This window comes from Cricetulus griseus, chromosome 8, assembly GCF_003668045.3.
Source record: "Cricetulus griseus strain 17A/GY chromosome 8, alternate assembly CriGri-PICRH-1.0, whole genome shotgun sequence".
NCBI classification, from domain to species: Eukaryota; Metazoa; Chordata; class Mammalia; order Rodentia; family Cricetidae; genus Cricetulus; species Cricetulus griseus.
The window spans coordinates 64,856,696-64,878,740 of NC_048601.1; the positions used below are offsets into that span (position 1 = coordinate 64,856,696).

At 43.1% G+C, this 22,045-nt stretch overlaps 1 protein-coding gene across 1 annotated transcript in view; it reads right to left on the reverse strand.

The window, feature by feature from the left end:
- Positions 1-22,045, reverse strand: part of Dnah6 (dynein axonemal heavy chain 6) — a 192,975-nt gene that overhangs the window by 109,335 nt on the left and 61,595 nt on the right. Inside the window, exons 23-31 of the mRNA XM_027429458.2 lie at positions 21,460-21,556; positions 20,279-20,498; positions 19,017-19,181; positions 18,820-18,930; positions 14,702-14,827; positions 14,459-14,614; positions 13,646-13,807; positions 7,637-7,774; positions 4,360-4,527 (exon numbers count right to left, since the gene is read on the reverse strand). Coding sequence (XP_027285259.1) covers positions 4,360-4,527; positions 7,637-7,774; positions 13,646-13,807; positions 14,459-14,614; positions 14,702-14,827; positions 18,820-18,930; positions 19,017-19,181; positions 20,279-20,498; positions 21,460-21,556 — 1,343 coding nt within the window. The remainder of the gene's footprint in view (positions 1-4,359; positions 4,528-7,636; positions 7,775-13,645; positions 13,808-14,458; positions 14,615-14,701; positions 14,828-18,819; positions 18,931-19,016; positions 19,182-20,278; positions 20,499-21,459; positions 21,557-22,045) is intronic.

Below are 22,045 nucleotides of genomic sequence, written 5' to 3' on the forward strand. Positions count from 1 at the left end.
ACTCTGTCTCTCTATGGCGACCGGCCATGGTGGTCAGCCATTACCCTGTTCTTCTTCTTAGTCTCCCCATTCTACCACGCCTTATAATAAACTTATAGTCAATATGTCTGTCTCAGCAATTTCTCTTTTCTTCTTTTTAAAGAAAACAATAACATTTTGGCACCCGACTTGGTTTAGGCTCCCTCCGTAGACCCTCTCCCAAAGCTAACTGGTGGGATAGTTTTTCTTTCTTTGTAACTTTTCCTGCCAGGAGCACGGGAAATCTCGGAGATCCTAAAATCTGAACTCATAACCCACTTCCATCTCCGCTTTTCCTGGTACTCCCTCCTGCCTGCAGCAGCCTGAGATGCCGGAACTCAACTTGCCGCTTTTCCAACTAAGTATTTCTGGAACTCACTGATCTGCCTATTCGCTGCAATCCGGTAAGATACCCAGACCGCTTCCATGGGGCAGACCCAGCGCTGTTCACTCTGGGTCCATTTTTCCGTTTTGGGCCGGGTGCTCTCAGACAGGGCAATCTGTGCATTTTTTGGCCTTGCCCACGGGAAATACATTTTTACGGGATCTTTCAGTTACTGGCAGCGAGTAGGTAAATGAGCGGAGTTCTGCCTCCCAGTGGGAACTTTCTTTCACCTGGGAATGTCCCTCATTGTTCTGTTTGTTCTTTCTCTGACTGTTTCTTCTTGGTTGGCAATGTCTGCTTGAGACGCTCTGAGAGTTTTGTTTATTTGCTGGTTTTCATTTTGTTTGTTTGCTGGTTTGAAACTTTTCTGGCAACTGAGAATATGCTTACGGGGTCGCTACCTCAACCACGTGTGCTAACCTGGGGGCCGCCATCTTGGTCATAACCACGTGACCTGGCTTAGGCCTGCCCACTCAGTTCAGTGACTTGCACAGGCAAGCACTGCCACCTGACATCTTGCTTTTTATTTCTTCTTTCACTTGTTGGGTGCATTTCCTAAAGGTCAGGCATGGGATCCCGCTCCAGGAGCGGTGCTTTTTTGCTTTTTTCACTTCAGACCACTGGGTCCTCTTTCGGTTTCGGGACAGCTGTGTCCCCTTCAGGGCCAGGCCCCTGGCAACTCCCACGGGCAGACGTGCATCCATAGAGGAGCTTTTTGCCGGTTTTCCACCTGCCTCACCCATGGGAAATGCATAGAGGAACCTTTCTGGTTTCATCCAACAAGCAGGTAAACAGACAAAAGCGGCTTACGGTTGCCGCCATTTTGGTCATGTGACCTACCTGTAGGCACGCCCAGCTCCACCGGCCTATCCAGCAAATCTGTCTGCCAGATTTTTCATTTCTGCCAGATCTTTTTGCTTTTTATTTTATTTTTTTGTCTATGATTTCTTCTTTCACTGGCTCTGTTGTTCATGGCTCGTTTACTAAATACTATGCCTTTCCAGGGCCCTCTGTTTAAATCTACTCTGTCCCTTTAAATCTCCTTTCTGTTTGCTACAATGTACGGATCAGAGATTACATTCTGACTCCCCCTTTACTGTTATCCAGTCCTGCTTGTCTCTGTACCTCTAATTTAACTTTATACTTATCTAGCTCTATATGCAACTTAAATTAAACTATACTAAGTCTCATATTTCTAAATTGCTATATATCTTTAAATGATGGTAAACATTTAAAGTCATAAAGTTCTAATCTATCTTTACTTAAAATATAAGCCAAGTCTATACAACTTAAATTTAACTTATGTATCTTTAAATGATAGTAAAAGTTTAAAATCATAAAGATCTATTTCAAACTAACAAAATATTTATACCATTCAGTCTATCCTATAAGCCGTTTACAAAGGTACAGCTTTTATTACAAAAAGGGATTTTTCTCTAACTAAAGGCAAACTTTTAACTACTGAGATACTAAACAGACGACAGCCCTCAAATGCTCAGAGATCTAGAGAATATGGCATTTAAAATGTTTTGTTAAAAAGCTTTTTATAACAGAGAGATAGGCCAGCTGCTGGCCCCACCCCATTTCCTCCGAGAAGACTGATGGGCACTGAAGAAACTTCATCTCGAGTCAGTGACAACGCTGGTCACTGAGCAACCCTGCCCTTCACCTCAACTACTACAAAGTATTCCAGACCTTGGACAAGAGGACAACGGCAAGTCTCTGTTATTCTTTAACCATTGATTCAGGTAAAATTTTACCCTTCTCAAGAACTCTGATGCTTTTGATGACTGGTAGTCTTGCTGGCTTAAAGCAAAACAGATTCCACTAACAGGTATTTTAGGGTTTATCTATGTAAAGATAGGAAAGTCTAAGATGTATGAAGGTCTGAGAATGTAGTTACGAAGGCCTGAGGATATAAAGGCTTAAGTGATGATAAAATGAGTTGAGACATTAAAAAAGGATAAAATATATTCCTGACTTCTCTATTTCTCATGCTACTGTTCATAATAAAGTTCACCAATACCACTATAGGATCATAACTACAAAGTCAAGATTAAGATGCTTTTCATTGTCAAAAAAAAAATCTGTCTATTTTAAAATGGTAATACTTTCAGCCAAGTTGCTTCTAACATGAATATGCTGCTAATGTGTCTAATACTTATGTTTCCACAAACTCTAAGGATTCTTGTAAGTTCCAGGGAGCCGAATCAGATCCAAACAGGTCAGATTCACTCCAGGTAATATTCAACCTTTCCCTGGTCCCAAATTCCCTTCACTCATCTTGGGACTCCTTGGGAACCCCTCCCTCATCTTACAATCTTCCCCTCAAATGACAGGACCTAAGAAAAAAATTTTTTCTAAACTTAACCTTGTCTTCTGCTCTGTCAACATCTTGCCAGGTCCAAGAGGCGCCAGGGAGTTCCATACAGCCTGGACTACAATGAAACAACCAGCTACCCCAGGACGTGGCAGCACCCCAACCTTCTCGGGTCCCCCAAAGATGGTCAACGCCCCCCACGTCAGCAGGAAGCAGTCTTAAGAATTCGACGCCCTTATTCCTTAACCTGCCATGTCTAAACACCCCACCTTTTTAAAATAATAAGTAGAGGTGGGAATGAAAGGCTCAGGCATTATGCTGGCCTGCCCCTGTTACCTGGTGGAATCCACTCAGGCAATACCCTGGTCAGCCCAAGGTTCCATGGGAAAGAAGTCTGCACGCAGGTGCAGAGGACCCCTTTAAAAGATAGGCCCCTGCCCCTTTAAGCTCTCTCTCTCTCCCCCTGTCTCGCTCTCTCTCTGTCTCCTGCCTCTCTATTTCCCGCTCTGTCTCTCTATGGCGACCGGCCATGGTGGTCAGCCATTACCCTGTTCCTCTTCTTAGTCTCCCCATTCTACCGCGCCTTATAATAAACTTATAGTCAATATGTCTGTCTCAGCAATTTCTCTTTTCTTCTTTTTAAACAAAACAATAACACTGGGATTACAGACATGAGACACCAGACTGGGCTGCAATACTTCTTGACTCTAATTAAATTTATATCCAAAGAGGATAATGCTGTCTTTTTAGAACAAATCCTATATAGGTAGAACTATAACTCCTAGTGATGAACTGATTAGACCCCAGTTAAATGGATTAATTATATACAATGATTCATCCCATTTTTAGGAGTCTGCTATATTCTACAAACCATTTGGGGGGAACTCTGGATGTTAGCCTTAGGACTGAAAACCAAACAAGTGTGCAGAATGAGGTATTCTCTGTTTGCTGGAATTTACACACAGGGTGAGTAATAGTGAACAGCCATTGCTTGGGTGCTTAGAAAGTGAGATATTGAGGCTGAATTGTCAACTCATCACAACCTAGAATGGCCTGAGAAGAGAGTCTTTTTTTTTTTATCATTTTTTTATTTGAATTAGAAACAAGATTGATTTACATGACAATCCCAGTTCCCTTCTCCCTCTCTTCCTCCCCACAACTAAAACCCTACCTATCACATATCCTTTCTTCTATTCTTCACCTGACTCAACCTTTCTGCTCCCTCATGACCTCTGCATCCTTCCTGGAAGAGAGTCTTAATGATTGTTTACATCAGGCTGGCCTACAGAACCACTCCCTGGGCTTGGGTCCTGGATTTTGTAAGTGTGTAGGTGAGCTGAGTACAAGTGAGCAAGCATGCATTCATTTCTCTCTGTTCTTGACTGTGGATGTGACTAGCTGCTATAAATTCCTGCCCCCTTTTCTTCTTATCCTCTTTGATCATATTTAATCTGGAATTAAGAACCAAAATAAATCCTTTTTTCTCCTAATGCCTTGATTTTGGTCAAGGCATTTAATCACAGTAACAAAAAAGAAACTAGGAAATAATAGGAGTCTCTGTCTTGAGAGAGTTAGATGGCAAATAAGACAAACCATGCTTAAAACCTTGCTTTCTTAGAGTCTGAAGCTCACTCACCTCTGCAATCAACGCGTAATTGGGAACCATCATAGCAAAAGGTCTGAACAGGGCTTTCAGGTTGTCTGGCAGTTCCGTTCTGCCAGCATAGCCAGGGTTCATGGTGATGAAAGCTGCACAGGTCATAATGAGCTTGATTTCCCGTCCCTCAAACATGAATCTGGAGAGCTGTTGAAAGGGAAGGTATGATAAATGAGTCCTTCTCTGAGCATGGGTAAATTCTTCCCCACAATCACTTCTTAAATTGGAAACTCACTTTAAGGATCGGCCCAGCAGAATCCACCGAATCCTTGTGGGATGGTGGAAGCTTTCTCTTCATCTGCCTACTTTCAGTCTCTTCTGGGGTTCAGTGTTCACTGCTCTCTGCCTCCCTGCCTGGCCTTGCCCAAGTTGGGTGCTTCTTCCTGACCTAGTCCTAAAAGCTTCCGGTCTCAACATCTGCTGAGACTCTGCAGTCTACCTTCCAATTCATGGCTGATGGACAAGCCCTCTCTGTTCCTATTTTTAGGAAGTCCCCCAGGAAAAGACTAGTTTTAGTCTTTGAGTGCTGTGGCCTCTTTGTCACAGCGCTACTTCATTTTCATATAACAGCAGATGACTATTGAACAACTGCTGCAGGCCGAGGCCCTGGCTGAGCCAGGGTGACACAGAGTTGAAGGGTGCTCATGCTTGAACCCTGCTATGTGCAGTCAGACCTGGAGGCTGTGACCACCCCATGTGGTCGATACAACAATGGGGTGGGGTGGGGTGGGGTGTGTGTGTGTGTGCGTGCGTGCACGCACCTATGAAATCCATACTGGGAACAGATTGGCTATTGGAGACCTGAAGCATGAGGAGAGGCATTTTAGGTTGATAATTGGGCAGCTTTTTAGGCGGGAGGAGCAGAAGCAAGAAAGAACACTGCACTTTCAGGGAATGAGCAGAAACCCACTCTCCTAAAGGGTAACAAAGTTCAGAGGGAAGCCTGGGTCGGTCTCTTGTGTTTGAATATTCACTTCCCAACTGGGTGGTGCTGTTTCAGAAGGCAATGGAACTTTGAGGTGGCAACACCTCATTGAAGGAAGTGGTCGCTGGAAGGAGGCCTTGAGGTTACCTAGTCTGGCCTACTTCCTGTTTGCTCTCTATTTCCTGACTGGCCAGTTACCCCATACTCCTATCCCCATGCCTTTGTCACTAAGTCTTAACTTCTAAGCCTTTACCTCATCCCTTCCCCACCATGATGGACTGTATAACCTCAAACTGTGAGCCAAAATAACCCCCTCTTCCCTAAAGTTGCTCCTTGTCAAGTATTTTCCATGACAACAAGGAAGGTAATGAGTACCCTGGGCTCCGAGCACTAATAGTCTTGTACTCTAAATTGAAGAATCTCTCTTTTGTCTCATGGCTTGTGGGAAGCAAAAAAGACTAGAGAGATGGAGCAGAGGAGACAATGGACAGCCTGGAATATGAGTGAGAATTAACACTGGGGAGACAAGAGTCAGAATCTGAGAAGTATATGTGCGGATGGGGGGCTCCCAGCAGATGCAGTTCATACCAGCTAGTTACAGTTTAGATTCTGGGCTGAAGGTAAAGAGACAAGACAGGGCAGAACCAAGGTTCTGAGTTGGGACAGTGGATGAAGGGGCTGTGTTAGACCCGAGACTATAGGGGTAGAGCAGAGTGGATCTGAGCCCTGTGTCATTGCCTGGGAAATGGTGGGTTATTTGGCTGCTGCAGAGTGGATACTTGCACTGCTCAGGTTTCAATTTCTTCATTGATTCTAGGGAGTGTTGCCCACTCCGACTACATGGCTGCCCTCCAGCTGGGAATGCTCCAACCCACCTCCATTCTGTCTGGCTCATTCCCCACTTTGTTCTCCAGATTTGCTCTCTGTGGGTTACTCAGAAAGATGTTAATGATTTGAAAAGTCTATCTGGAAGTCTTTCCATTAATCCACACCTTCCAGGAGTAGGTGGGAAGCAGGCCAGAATGCAGGGGCCACTTGGATTCAGGTGTGTATCTCAGTTCTGTGATGTCCATAGAAATAATTTTTAATTTCTTTTAGTCATTTTCACTGGTCATCATATCCTCCATGAACGGTTAATGAAAACACAAAAGCACCAAAGAGATTTGCTCACTTAGTCATTCACTAAAAGTCCAGTTCCCACTTTCTTTTTCTCTATAATTTGTTACTTCACAGAGGTCATAAAAATCCTTAACATTTCTGTTTTTTTTTTTAACTAAAATTTTGAACTGTTTCCTGCATGGTTTGTTTTGTCAGTCATCATCCACAGGACTCTGAGAGTCATAGGGATGTGCGGGTGCAGACTTGAAGCCCAGCAGCAAATCCAGCTTTGTAGAAGGGGACTGTAATAGGACAGACCCTATGACCCTATGACACTAGGACAGAGCCTGGGAGAGTGGCCTCCTGGGGATTCCACGTTGCACTTGATAACTCTTTACCAGGGTACCTTTCAATAGTAATTGGCCCCTGAGCTGGGGTAAGTCCAGAGACCCCTCAGCTTTGCAATATGAACCTTACTGGTGGAACCTGAGGAAGTCTGAGTGTCTTCTGGAAGGGGCTGAGGGAGGCATTAAGAGACTTGGTTCCCTTGAGGGAATGAGGAAGGTTCTGGTTTGTGTAGGCTGAATTGTGCTGCTCTTTGGTGACCAAACCTAGAAGGTCCCTCCTTCTCAGCCCTCACTTCCCAAATACAAACCTCCTTCTTCAGAAATAGCTCCTATGGTTATATGAAGCAGGGTCACTCAGAATCTCTATTTGTCCCTCAGATTTTCCCATTCAGTTAGCTCTGAAGAGCTCATCTGAAGAGGTATGGACTCTTTGGGCTTCTCAGGTTTTCTCTCCTATTTTCCCACTATCACTAGGTTGATTCTGGATGCCACAAACAAAGTTATGGGGCCAAGAAAACGTGGCACTAAAAAAACATCAGGTAAGTAAATTTCAAAAGTAAAGAGAAGAAAAGTGAGGCAGAAAGTGTGTGTGTGTGTGTGTGTGTGTGTGTGTGTGTGTGTGTGTGTGTGTGTGTGTATCTTGGGTGTGGCAAGAAGGGTTTCCTGAGCTCAGGTGCTGGTTCTCATAGTCTCTGTATGCCCAGGAACTAGGAGAGCATTTGTTTTTTCATTTTGCTTAGAACAGGACTTCGCATACTCAAGTAATCATTGTTACTATGGCATTTCCTGATTATACTGAAACTATGTCCTCCCTAAGGTACTGCTTGCTGAATTAATGACCAATTTGAGAAGACTACACTGACAGCCAGGCACCCCCACATCTCACCTTTGTAGCTTTCGCATTCCTAATGGTGATGAGCTGCTGGGCAATGACTGACAAGACTTCAATGTCAATTCGATTGAATTCATCAAAGCAGCACCAGGCCCCTGACTGTGCCAAGCCGCTGAAGAAGCGCCCCATCATCTGAAACGAAAGCAGAGCAGAGCTGATCAGCTTCAGGCTGCATTGTTGGGCTCCTCTATTGTTTACAATTTGGACCCAAGACATTAAAGAAAAAGAGGGCTGTTTCTGGAGTGTTGTTGCGATTGTTATTCTAATGGTGATAAGCACTGCATACCGGAAGCAAGCATGCTTCTATAAGAAGACACACCCTTTTGCTTCTCTTCAAGTGGTTTGAATCTGATTTCCCTCTTAAGTGAAATGATAACATGTAACGGATCTCCTTGTGGAATTTTATTCATAACCTCCACTTATCTATGACAAATACAGGTTCTCAAAAAATGTAACTCATGGAAGAGAGGAACAAGGGTTTTAAAGAGGCCTTGGGGAAATTCACCAGTGGGTGTTGTCTCTGTAAAGTGCCCACTGTGGCAGGCAGGGCACGAGCACTCCCAAGCAGAGGCACTGCTGCCCTGGCGGTGGGTCTTGATTTATTCTTTTTTTTAAAAAAAATGATTTATTTTTATTGTATATGTTTGAGAACCTTGTCTGCATATGTGTATGTACACCATGTGGGTGCAGTGCCCACTGAAGCCAGAAGAGGACTTGGGATCCCTTAGAACTGAAGTTACAGTTGGGAGCCACCGTGTGACTGCCTGGAACTGAACCTGAGCTTGCAAGAGCTTCCAGCCTCCTTAGCTGAGCCACCTTTCCAGTCCTGTTGGTTGATTTTATAGCAGAATCCTAATGGTAAATGAGAAGGTCAGTGTAATTGTGCTATCTAAAGTGTACAATGTCTTTGAAGTCTGGAGGTTTTTGGGCTGATATACCTTTATAATATACATGTTTCTAAGAATAGAACTGATGCCCTTTCTGTCTCAAGGTCAAGTGAACTGTACAGTTACTATTCTTCCTCCTATTCCAGCAAGCATAGGTTTCTACATCTCTCTGCACCCCCTTCTCTCTCTCTCTCTCTCTCTCTCTCTCTCTCTCTCTCTGTGTGTGTGTGTGTGTGTGTGTGTATGTGTCTTCATTTGTATGTCTACACTTATATACCTGTTCCCATGTGACAAAATCATGATGTAAAGGGGAAAATAATTATAGGAAGAAAATTTTGGGAAAAAAAATTGCCAGAGGATGGAAAAGCATTGAAACAGATGGTATAACTGAGAAAAGTGTAGCCCAAGGTAGAAAAAGGCAGAGATATTCTTCAGTGGGGTCTTTAAGAATTTCCAATTTGAGAAGACTACACTTCTCAGGGTGTGCAGGGCAATTTGTGGTTCCTCATCTATTGGTCTTTCCTTCTCTTCTTCTACGTGGAAGGCACAGGGTTGTTGAGATTTCAATACTAACTTTTCCTCATCAGATTAAAATGCCAGGATCTCATTTGCAGACAAAGGAGATCGGATGAGATTGTGGGAGATAAAGACACTGGGAGTGGGGCCAGGAAAGCAGAAACGAGGAAAGAAAGACGATTCTAGAACTCTCAATTCAGTCACTGATACTCGGTAATAATAAAAGGTGGCTCTAAACAACCGAAATGAGAACACAGAGAAGGAGCATCCTCAGCTGTCATCCAATAAGGTGCACTGGTTGCTCCATATCCCATATCCAGGCTTTCTGTGGAGAGGTCTGCTCTCCATACACACTACAATCTCAAAGAGCCCAGCTCACACTCTGGGAAGACAAGCTACCCACGTAGACAACTTGGTCCTCTGTTCATATGTTTGAGCCAAGAAGACAATCAACAGGTATTTGGGTGAAAACCAACAGGTACAAAAAGAAGGAATGAGATGGGTGAGCAACCATGGAGGAAATGAAGACCATTTAGGAAGTGAGTGAGTGCTTGAAATAATTCCAGTGGACTCCTCAGACAGGTGTGAGAGGAAACTCCATCCTCATAATATACTAAGAATGTTGGCATAGGTAAGTCTTCGAAAATTAAAAGTACTATGCTCAACATTAGAAAAGTTAAACATGTGTTGAACAATAGAACTCGTGAGATTAAAAACCAAGCTGGCATCATGGAGCAAGGGATTTTTCTTTAGGAGATGCCTGTCTTCTGGAATACATGAACACATTCAAGCAATACCCATGTGTGGGCAATTTAATGGAAGTAAGAAAGATGTCCCTTTTGATTTTTGGTATAAGTTCTTTACAAAAACATGTCTCCTTGAGTTCATGCCTGTACAAAAGACCCTCTCATTCTGTCATTCTTGGCCAAGGTGGGTTTTAGGAGTTTGAAATCCAGCTCTCACATAGGTTGTCTCTATTAAAGCCCAGCAGATGCTAAGAGCAGCCTGGCTTCACTCAAACTGTATCTTAGTATGATACATTGGCCCGGAATGTAAAACTTTTCAGCCTGCCTAATAGCGTAGTGGTCCCAATTTAAGAAATGCCGCTTTGCCAGGCTGTGGTGATGCACACCTTTAATCCCAGTACTTGAGAAGCAGAGGCAAGTGGATCTCTGTGAGTTTGAGGTGAGCCTGGTCTACAGAGTGAGTTCCAGGACAGCTAGGGCTACACAGAGAAACTCTATCTTGTAAAACAAAAATAAAACAAAAAAAGGATGCTTCTAGTGACCCACTGATTAACAGGTAGATTTTAGGTGTGTGTGTGTGTGTGTGTGTGTTTGTGTGTGTGTGTGTGTGTGTGTGTGTGTGTGTGTGTGTGTGTGTGTGTGTGTGTGTGTGTGTGCAGGTGACTGCAGAGGCCAGAAAAGGATCTAGGATCCCTCACAGCTAGATTTACAAGTGGTTGTGAGCTTTGCAACATGGGTTCTTGGAATTGAACTCAGGTCCTCTGCAATAGCAGTACACAGTCTTAACAATTGAGACATTTTCCCAACCTCTTTCAATGCAAATGAAGAAGAGGGCAAAGCCTAGGAGCCAAAGGCAGACAAGGAACATATCTATCAAACACAATTGCATTTATTCCTTGTCCCAACAAGGGAGAACACACACTTGGTGAAGTGAACCCTGTGAGCCCCGAGAGAACCATGGGTTGCTGTAAAACATGAGGAAAGGGGTTGGTACAGGGGTTAGGCTTGGCCCAGGAGATTTCACCAAAGGCTCAATGAAGAAGAGTTTTGCACTTTTCAGAAATAGATACACATACAATATTTAAAATTTTATTTATTTTAAACATTTATTATTTTATTTAATGTGCACGGGTGTTTTGCCTGCATGTATGTCTATATACCATTTGTGGGCCTAATACCTACAGAGGTATTAGGAGTTACAAACAGTTGTGAGCTTCCATATAAGTTCTGGAAACTGAACCTGTGTCTTCTGGAGAAACAGCCAATACTCTTAGCCACTGAGCCATCTCTGAAACCCAAATTTTTAATTTTTATGTATGTGTATATGTACATGTGTCTCTCTGTGTAGGCACGGGTGTGTGCAAGGGTCTGTGAAGACCAGAAGAGAGCTCTGGACTCCTAGAGCTAGACTTACAGGTGGTTGTGAGCTGGCCAAGGCGGGTGCTGTGAATCAAACCTGGGTCTTCTGCAAGAGTAGCAAGCACTCTTAACAGCTGAGCCATCTCTCTAGGCCCTGATCTGTACATCAACAAACTTAAGAAAACTGGCTGGCTTCAAGTATCAAATATATATTATGTTATAGCTCTGGAAGCTAGAACTAGAAATTGAGGTCTTGATAAACCATGTTAACCTAGATTTTAGTATTTGCAGGGAATCCCTACCATTTCCCGGCTTGCATCGCATCGCTCCAATCTCTGCTTCTAGTGTGTCTTTTCACATAATTTTTTCATCTGTTGATGTGACTACAATCACAGTTCCTTCTTCTTAGAAGGGCATTGGTCACTGGATGAGAATCACTCAGTTTTAGCATTATATCATGTATTGTAAAGATTTTAATCCCTAAACTTAAGCCAAGTGGCCAGATGTCAGGACTTGACTGTCTTTTGAGGAAGGGGACACACAAACAAGAGAGCAGGGTCGATTCTGTGGTGCATTTTGTGATAATGCCCATCTAGGTAGCAGGCCAAAGGACAGCTGCCTGAAGCTTTGCTGAAGCTGCAGCAGGTACTAGGTTAGCTGGGAGAGGGGGATGCTCAGTCATTTTGTGGTTCAGATGGAGTGCTTATGTCTCTTCTCATAAACAATTATGGCATGTTTTCTTTGCTTCACTCCATTGTGGGCAACCACTGGCTTGCTATGCTGTTTATGGTTTGTGAAATTGTGGTCAACTGGACAAGCAAATAGAATCCATCTATTTTAATTGAAGATCACTGGGCGATTTATACACACAGAAGTTTTTTAAAACACTGTCCTAAAGGAGGTAAAGAAAGATACTATTCATTGTTTGAAATAACTCTCCTCTTTGAAGAGCAGGTAGTGTATTTTGCTGTGTTAATTATTGTCTTGGGATCTAACATGCCCTCAAATCCTGCAAAGCACAATCTTGGCATGAGTGTTGTGTGAGGCACTGACATTTTATACTCAATTTCCAGACAAAACAGAGACAAGTATCGAATAAGGTGCAAATGGAGTAAACTATGGCAGGAAATGGAAGGTAGAAAGTTGGAAGACAGTGTCTAAAAAGAATCTTAATGAACTGGTAGTGCTCAAGGTTTCTAACAATCAAAAATAAATACTTATCTTTGTGATTTTTAATAGCACCTACCAGAAGAACTAAAAGCCAACATGGATCTCTGCAAACCCCAAAGTGTCTGTCTGTCTGTCTGTCTGTCTGTCTGTCTGTCTGTCTGTCTGTCAGGATGTATGTGAGGTCAAAGCATTTCACAGTTTCACTCAAGTGTTATCTGCCTTTTACACTCAACTACCTGAAACAATTATTAAAAGATTTCTCTCTTTTCAGAGTACAGTTCCATCAGAGACTATATTTTCTTCAGATAATTCAACCAAATCAATAAGCCTCAACAGATTAAATCCAACAGAAAATAGGAAAATCTAGTTGTCATCCATTTGCCAACTCCCAAAGATTTAAAAAGACATATATGGAGCCAGCAAACTCTTTGCCTGTGAAGTTAACTTTTTCACAAAATGAATGTTTACGTTAACATTACTATTGGTATTTTAAGTCAAATAAGTATATAAAATATATCATCTTTAATTTCTAACATGTGAAATACCAGTGGATACAATCCACCTTGGTAATTTTTTTTTTAAGCATATCAAGGGACCTCAAGATCAAACGTACTGAAAACCTTACCACTAATTCTCCCTCCTCCTCCCATTGTTCCTTGAATGCTGCTTGTATCTTTGGTGGTGTGGAAAACTCAGATCCACTGGGCAAGTGCTTCAGTTGTGAGCCATGCACCAGCCTTCATACTTAACACTATGCAGCAATGTCTCTCACCTGCCCATCTTCTCCTGTGAAGTTAGATTTTGTTCTTCTGTCCTTCCTGGATGCATTCTAACCTATATGACTTTTTTTATCCTACTTCTGTATAGATTTTTAAGGGATTATTTTATTATTTATTTGTGTGTCTCTAAGTATGTGTATGTGCAGTCATGCAGTATCCACGGAGGCCAGAGGAGGGTGTCAGAAACCCTGGGACTAGAGTTGTGGATGGTTGTGAACCATCTGATGGGGTGCTGGGAATGGAACTAAGGTTTTCTGAAGGGGCAGCAGGCATTCTTAACTGCAGAGCCATCTTTCTAGCCACCCACCACCTGCCTTGTATAGATCTTTTAAAAATTCACCCTTTGAGACATCTTGCCTGCACTGAATTTTACACAGATGACCCAGCCTAACACATTGTGACTTGCCCTGTTCACCCTATTTTAATACCATTTTCTTCTCTGTTCGCCATCACCTGTCTCTCCTTGTTTTAAGTCGTGTTGCAAACAAAGAAAGCTGATGAAAGCGTTTAGTACTTGTATTCGGATAAAAAAAACTACAACCACACCTTGTAGTCCAAACCGTCAGAGCAGTTGAAGACCACACACTGGATGGCGAGAGCTTTTGCTAGGTCTTTGGTGGTCTCTGTTTTCCCAGTGCCAGCAGGCCCGGCAGGTGCGCCTCCCAGGTCAAGCTGCAAAGCCCCCATGAGGCAAAGATAGCACCGATCCTGAAGAAATCAATCAGTTGTCATTATTGAAAGGAAGTGACTTTAATTTATAGGTCTAATTCATTTTATTTAATAGAAGTGTGCGTGCTCACATGTGTGTGTCTGATATTCACATAGGTGTGTGTGTATGGGTTTGTGGGTGCTCACATGTATGTGGGATATTCACGTAGGTGTGTGTGTGTGTGTGTGTGTGTGTGTGTGTGTGTGTGTGTGTGTGTGTGTGTGCTCACATGTGTATGGGATATTCATGTGGGGGTGTGTGTATGTATATATCAGGTCAACACTGGGTGTCTTCCTCAATCACTCTCCACTTTATTCTTTGAGACAGGGCCTTTCACCGGTCTGGTTAGGCTGTGATCTGCAGGGATCTTCCTGTTTCAATCTCCCCAGCATTGCTGTTATAGCACTTGCCCCCGTGCCCAGCTTCTTACATGGGTGCTAGGGATCTGAACTCAAGTCTTCACACTTGCATGGCAAGCACTTTCTAGAATGAAACAACTCTCTGGCTCTGAAAAATTCTAGCTAAAATATACCCATCGACCCAGAAACAAAAATCAAGCAATGCAAGTCTTTGTTTTATAAGGAGGTGGCAATGATGAGTACTTTCAAGATTATTCTGATGAAAAGGCACGCCTGTGATTTATAACGTACTGTGAGAGGAGTGATGACCAATCTTGGGCAAGCTCCCAAATACTCATAGGCATAGGTGTACTGAGAGAGTGCCATTCTAGCCACACAGTTATCCAGGTCTAGATCCCAATAATAGCGCAGTTGTCTCTGCCAGTCAAAGGAGTCGGCTGTGCTTACCTACATCAGCGATAGAAATGGTGGATACGTTAGACACACACATGAAGTTCAGACTGCAGGGCCACTTTCCATCAGTGAAAAACTTACCCCAGCATGAACTAGCTCAGTAACTATGTCTCTTGCATGCACATCAATGGTAATCAATGCGGTTATGATGTTTCTGTGTAATCTAAGAAGAGAGCCTCGAACTATGGCAGCCAGGGCATTTAATCTCTACAAATGAAAGCATTGTCACAGTGAATTTTCAACATCAGCTTGCAATATATATTTTCGTTATTGAATTTAAAGTAGATTATGTGTACAAAAGAACCCACCTAATTAGAAAACTTTATAATTCGGTGACAAAATAATACAATGTCTTATTTAATTTCCATAAGGCTTCTATGAAGCCCAGATTATCTTGACACATTTTTTTACATTTAAGCAAACTGATAATCAGAGAGGGTCAATAACTGGATGGCTTCCACACAGTTATGAAATAGTAAAATTAGACCTGAGTGGTCATTCGCTTCTTGAAAGCCCCTGATACATATGAAGTCTCGGCAGGTAGACTGCTCTGCCTAGAAATTCACCAGATATGGTGGTACACACCTTTAATATCAGCACTCAAAGGCAAAAACAGGTGACTCTTTATGAGTTTGGGCTTAGCCTGGCCTACATAGAGTTCCAGGTCATCCTGGTGATACTGCTTCTCATTTGTAGGGGTAGTTCTCCACTAATAGTAATGAAGAAAATTGCGGAGTATTTTAACCAGGCTAAACAATGACTAAATAAATACAGATAGATATTTTAGCTCCCTATTTACCCCAAATTATCACACCCTTATCAAAGTCGAATGGTGCCTCTGAGGGTCTTCTACTTCTGGGCTGGATTTTCTCTCTCTCACGCCCAGATCAGGGGCCATGTCTGCAGATGGCTGTGGAACTTTCTGGGGGATCTACTTCTCTGTTCTGGGACTCTGGAGAAAGAATCACACTGACAATCTCCCTATGGAGTTTCTGTTTCTCTCAAGACACTTGCTCTTTTTTCCAGTTCTGTTTCAAGGGTGAATCCTAAGAAATCAGCAGCACTTGGAAGTGCAATTAAATTTGGAGTTGAAGATCAGGCCTAGGTCCTTGCTGGAAATAGGGTTGACAGATATTATTTCTTTGTTGTCTAGATTGTGTTTCATTCTGTTAATTGTTTCCTTTGCTAGGAAAAGATTTTTAATTTTGTATAGTCCCATTGTCTGTTTTTGCTTTTGCTGTCATGGCCAAAAAAATCAATGTGAAGGAAGATGTCATGGAACTTTTTGGCTTAAATCATATGTTTAAATCTTTCCTGAATATACTTTGGATTGATTTTTATACACAGCATAAGATAACAATAAGAAAATACCAAATAACCCAAATTAAAAGGCAGGAGAAGGACTTGGATAGTATTTTTCTAAAGAAGACATATTAAATGTCCAATATTTATACCTGTATCTATATATCTATATCTGTATATATATCTACATATCCATATATGATGCTGAGTATCTCTAGGCACCAGGCATGTTACTATCAAAACCTCAATGTAAAAAAAATAAATTTATGAAATTTGTAACACATGCTATCCCCATTCTTTATCTGAGATGTTTCTCTTTGTAGCGAACAGTGAGTGCTGAGATTCATGGCTGCTCAAGATGCTAAAGGTGTCCTGGTTTGCTATTTATTGCTGAGATAGACACCATGACAAAAATCAGTTTGGGAGCAAAGGGTTTATTTCCACCTCTGAATTCCAGTAGGACTGAGTGGAGGAATGCTGCTTAGTGGCTTGCTCTCCAGCACTTGCTGTTTGCTTTCTTGTATACTAGGACCAGCTGCCCAAGAATGGTACCACCTACAATGGGCTGATCCCTCCCACACCAACCACTAATCAAGAAAGTCCCCCCCAAGACATGCTCGCAGGTCAATCTTATAGAGGCAATTTCTCAACTGAGGCTCCCTCTTCTCAGGTGTCTCCAACTCTCCAGTGTGTGTCAAGATGACAAAAATCAAAACCAAAAACCCAGCACAGAGAATAAATGAGGGTTGAGTGCTCAGCCTTAAATAAAACACTGATAGCACCTTCTCTAAGGCGCAAGGGGCGTAATAGAAGAGGGGCAGAAGCGTGCAGGAATCAGACCATAGGGAGAAGGGCTCTCAAACATCATCTTCAGGGCACGACACAGCCATTACATGATGTCATAGCAGCTACAGTTGTCTGTGCTGGGCCTGCACAAGACTGGGCCTATCAATAGCCAGCCGTGAAGCAAGGAGGGGCTCATGGGGGCCTACCCCTCCTTGCTGAACTATTGGCTACTGACGGAGTCCAAGAGGAAGGTCAAGTCATCGCCTTCATGCTGTAACCAGTGGTGAGTCCACCAGGTTCCAATGAACAGTTCAAACCTGTGTCCACACAGGTGGTCCTGGTTAAAAATCAGTGGCTCACAAAACAAAAAGATACAAATGTGCAAAAGGGACCTATAGAGGGTATGGTGAAGGTAAAAAAAAAAAAAAAAGCATGAGACACGGAAGAGAGGGCAGGGGTAAGAATAACAAATAGTGAAAAACCACAATGTGATGTCACCTCAAACCCATTATCAAAAACAAAAAGGTAACTGGTATTGGCAAGGACATGGAACTAGGGCTCCCTGTACATGCTGGTAAGAATATGATGTTGGGACATATGGACGGGCCATGGTACAGAGGTTTCTCAAAAAATAAAAATAAATAAAAATGGAATTACCATTTGACTGAGTAACCCCATTCTGAGTGTGTGCGCTTGTACACACACACACACACACACACACACACACACACACACACACACACATCAATAATTGAAATCAGGGTCTTAAGGAGCATTAATTACCACAGTCAGCATGAAACCCATCAGTGGATAAAGAAAGTGCATCCTGTACAAACAATGGACTAGAATTCAGGCTGAAATGCAAGGGAATTCTGTCATAAGTGACAGCATGAATGAAATGGGTGGACATTAAGTTAAATAAAATAAGTTGGTCACAGGAGTGAGATGTCTATAGTTTCCAAACTCATATAAACAGAGAAGAGTGATGGTTGTCAGGGCTGGGGGTTGCGGGTTATTGCTTTTCAGCAGACATGAAGCTGGAGTTAGGTAAGATGAATAGATTCTAGAGATCTGCTGCACGACACTGTGCCCAATGCTAGAAACACTGTACTGTGCATTTTCAGTATTTTTAAGTGTGTGTGTGTGTGTGTGTGTGTGTGTGTGTGTGTGTGTGTGTGTGTGTGTGTGTGAAGTCTTGAGTGCATGCAGAAGCCAGAGAAGGACACAGAGAGAATGCCTTCCCCCATTGCATTATCTTACTGCCTTGAAAGTGTGTCTCACTGAGACAGAAGTTTGCTGTTTAAGTGAGGCTGGCTAGCTTACCAGTAAGTTTCTAGGATCCACTTGTCTCTGCCCCACAACACTGCTATCAACTAGGGACCATGTATTTAAATTCTGAAACTATGGGGGTTATTGTATTCAATCCACCATACTAAATCTAGCAAACACAATTACATCTATTACATATACAGTGCTCTGCCTGAATGTACGCCTACAGGCCAGAAGAGGGCACCAGATCTTATTGCGATGGTTGTGAGCCACCATGTGGTTGGTGGGAATTGAACTCAGGACCTCTGGAAGAGCAGTCAGTGCTCTCTCCAGGCCCCCGCAATTATGTCTAAACATTTGCAAATTGTTATGTTTTCCTCTTAAATTGCTTTTCCTCCTAGGTTGTAGTTACCCATACAAATACTAAATAAGCATTAAGGAGATTCCCTAAGAAAAACAGCACAATGACTTCAATAAGAATTCTGAAGCTTTTGAAGTCATGTCAGCACATTAGAACTTCTGAAACAAAGTAACTTTGCATTAACCATGATAAAAACAAACAAACAAACCAACAAAAAACAAACCATAGGGACCTACACCAGGTGATGGTGGCACAGCAGCCCATGTCTTTAATCCCTGCACTTGGGAGGCAGAGGCAGGCAGATCTCTGTGAGCTTGAGGCCAGCCTGGTCTCCAGAGTGAGTTCCAGGACAGCCAAGGTTACACAGAGAAACTGTGTCTTGAAAAAACTCAAAACAAAACAATCTCCCCTAAAACCCATGGGAACCATCTCGCCATCTTGCATGGTAACATCTAAAATGCCTCTCTGGAAAAGAACTTACCTCAAAATTTATTTTTTCAAATCCTTCCAGGGCTTCCAAGGGATTTTCTCCACTTTCCAGACACTCAGTCAGATCCCGGCACCACATGATTTGAGAAATGGTCAGGATCACCTGCGGGCGGCAGAACACCCCCTTTAGGTGTGTGCTGTATGGCACAAAAGAAGGCTCCAGAAAGGGACACTTAACAAGCACATTACTTGGGAAGGGTGGCCGGCAATCACCCACTCTGTCCTGGGCTTCCCTTGGTAGTCAGCGATGGCGGCTTTGCACAGGCGGCGGAGAGATGTGAACATAGCTTCCTCTACCTTACCGAGCCACTCTTCCACATTGCCTCTCGCCTTGAGGCCCTTCCCCAGGCCAACCTACGAGGCAATCAGGATGACAAGAATGTGTCTTAGGTGGGACTTGTGAGCTGTGCCCATACTGTATGTCTGTAACAGAGACCTGAGCTCTGCAAACAGTGAGGTCTTTGGCATTGCATCCCATAACCCACCCCTCCACTGCTTTCTAGTAAAAGCGTGCTTTTAGGGCTAGCTCCTCGAAAGAGGACTCTCCACAGACGCCATGGATTTCTTCAGCCATTTCCCTTTCATAGTGCTGTGGTCTGAAGTTACAGCCAACCATTCCTCTAAGTCTGTTCTCCTTAGTCACCTGTGTCTCCACATCTGAAAGGTCTAATCTACATTTCAGCACTTTTCATGTTTGTCTGACTTCCAGTAACTTGGGCATCTGCTTGTTTGGGATTTCTTTAACCATTTTTTCACCTTCCTTTGAAATTTCGTGTTTTCTCAATGTTCTATCTTTAATCCTCTCAGATGATGCATGCGTGTGTGTGTGTGTGTGTGTGTGTGTGTGTGTGTGTGTGTGAGAGAGAGAGAGAGAGAGAGAGAGAGAGAGAGAGAGAGCATCCTGTGTGCAGTCAGCCGGTTTTTCAGTCTGCTGATACCTTCACTCTCAATGTTCTCCCTATGCAGGCACTGTATGGTACTGGATGAGCGGCATAACAAACTCTCACACGGATCTCAGTGGGTGCCACATTAAGTCATTTCCATAAATAAACAGCTGCAAGTCCCTGTCACCCTGCTAGTAGGGTCTATTATTCATGCTGTCTTGTGGAAGTGATTACAGGGCCATAGGTCTTGATCCAGGCGGCCTGGCAATGCTCCGGAGCTCTGGGCCAGTCACTGTTCCTCTTTGCTGAGCTGACTAAAACGTGATTGCTTCTCTCCACTTCATTCCCCCAAACAGATCGCTGCGATTACTGTGGCAACTTCTAGTTGCTTGATGACTTCTCCATTAGATAGCTAGCTCTCTGAGGGTAAGAGTTTGTCTCAGTTATTCTCGAAACTGCTGGGCTAGTAGAGTCCCTGGCAAGCCCAGGGTGTAAAAGCCCTCGACCCCAGTCCCAGACACATGATCAAGTTTATCCACAAGGAACTACTAAACCAAAGCACCTTACCCGCTCTCCCTCAGGTGACAGCATTGCCAAAATGTCGTTGGTGAAGATCTTCTCTGGCTCAGTATCGATTCCAGGCATTTTCGCTTCTGTAGGAGGCATGAGCGCAAACTCGAGTTTAGAAATGGAGTCGAAGCATTTCCTTAGATGAGGCTGCACGGCTTGTGGATTTCGAGTCTGGGCCAAAATCTCCAGGAGCTCATCATTTGACAGGAAGTAAAACCTGCAGAGTTAAAGAGACTCCTTAATGTAAAGCATGACTTGATGTTGACGCCCAGCCTTGGGTAGACATAAAAGGTAAGATCCTGTCACATCTGCTCCTAGGTACTGAAGCCCTTGGCCTCAAATCACACTTGCTCTGGGTTTGGGGGCAGGCCACATATCTCTAAGGAAGTTATTGTAAAGGTTAATGATGATGTGTCTCAAACACCTAGGCCCAGTAGCTAGAATAGAAAAGATTTTTCTAAAAATTATTAATAACATTAGGTCTTTCTATGATGTTGGTCTGTTTGCCTGTTACTTGGCTTTGAGCTTTAGTGAAGATATGCCATACAGCATGTTAACAATTGAAGAGCTAATAGACAGATGGGTGTTTGTGGAGCTCTTCCTGGGTCCTGTGACAGAATATTGTTCTGCAACATGCCATTTCCAACCTTAACGTGGCCATACTTACCCTACTTATGTAGAACTGAAGCATCTTGTATGTCTTTCCATATCATTTTATGCAAAATGGGTAAAGAACAAGCTTGTCTGTTCCTGACCAAACTTAGGCCCAAGTAATGCAAGTGTGCATTAAGAATGCAGTTATTTTGGTCTCTGTTTGGTCTGAATCTCTAGACTACCAAATCATGGCAACACTGCAAAGTGGGTTGTCAGGACTCTCAGGGACCCACGGGGGGGGGGGGACGCGACTCAGGGGCCCCCACTTAATGCAGGGAATAGAAGAGCTAAAGCTGGAAAGTCTGCAGGAGATGGAGGGAGCAATGTTCTGTGGGTTCCCTGTACCCTCGCTCTCCTCCGGCCTGGGCATCTCCGAGAGCTTAGTGTTTGTCCAGCAAGTCTGCAGGCGGCACAGGTGTCCACGTTTCCTCTCCAGTTCTCTAATGTTTGGAGGAGGTGATCATCATCTCCAACTGATCTACAGTCTACCACAACATGTCGTAGGTTGTTTCTTTTTAACTTACCTTGGAAAGATAACTCTCTTTGACTCTAAGTATGCCTCCAGACACTTCTGAATTTGGTCAAGCAATGCATTATTGTTTTGAAAAGTCTCCAGAAGCCCTATTGGTTGAAAAAAAATTTGCCCAAATTGTATTAAAAGTATATAATAGGGAATATACTTTTAAATGAAAGTAAAAGACAGTAACATTTTAAAGCTTTTGGGTTTTTTTTGGTAGAGTATTGAATAATAAAATGGAAGTTTTGGCTAAGAAGCTTCATTCTTTAAAATTTTTCCCCTTTTCATGTATATGATGTGTATGTGCTGTACATACATGAGTGTATGTATATATGTTTGCATGTTTGTGGGAGCACATGTGTGTGTGTGTGTGTGTGTATGTGTTTGTGTGTGTGTGTTTGTGTGTGTGTGTGTGTGAGTGTGTGAGTGTGTGTGTGTGTGTGTGTGTGTGTGTGAGCTCATGCACATGTGTGGGTATTCAAGGTATGGAGTTCACAGCAAGAACTCTATGCTCCCTCCTCTTTAGAGTCAGGGTCCCTCAGCCAAACCCACAGTTCCCCAGATAGTCTTGCTCAGCTCCCTCTGGGTATCCC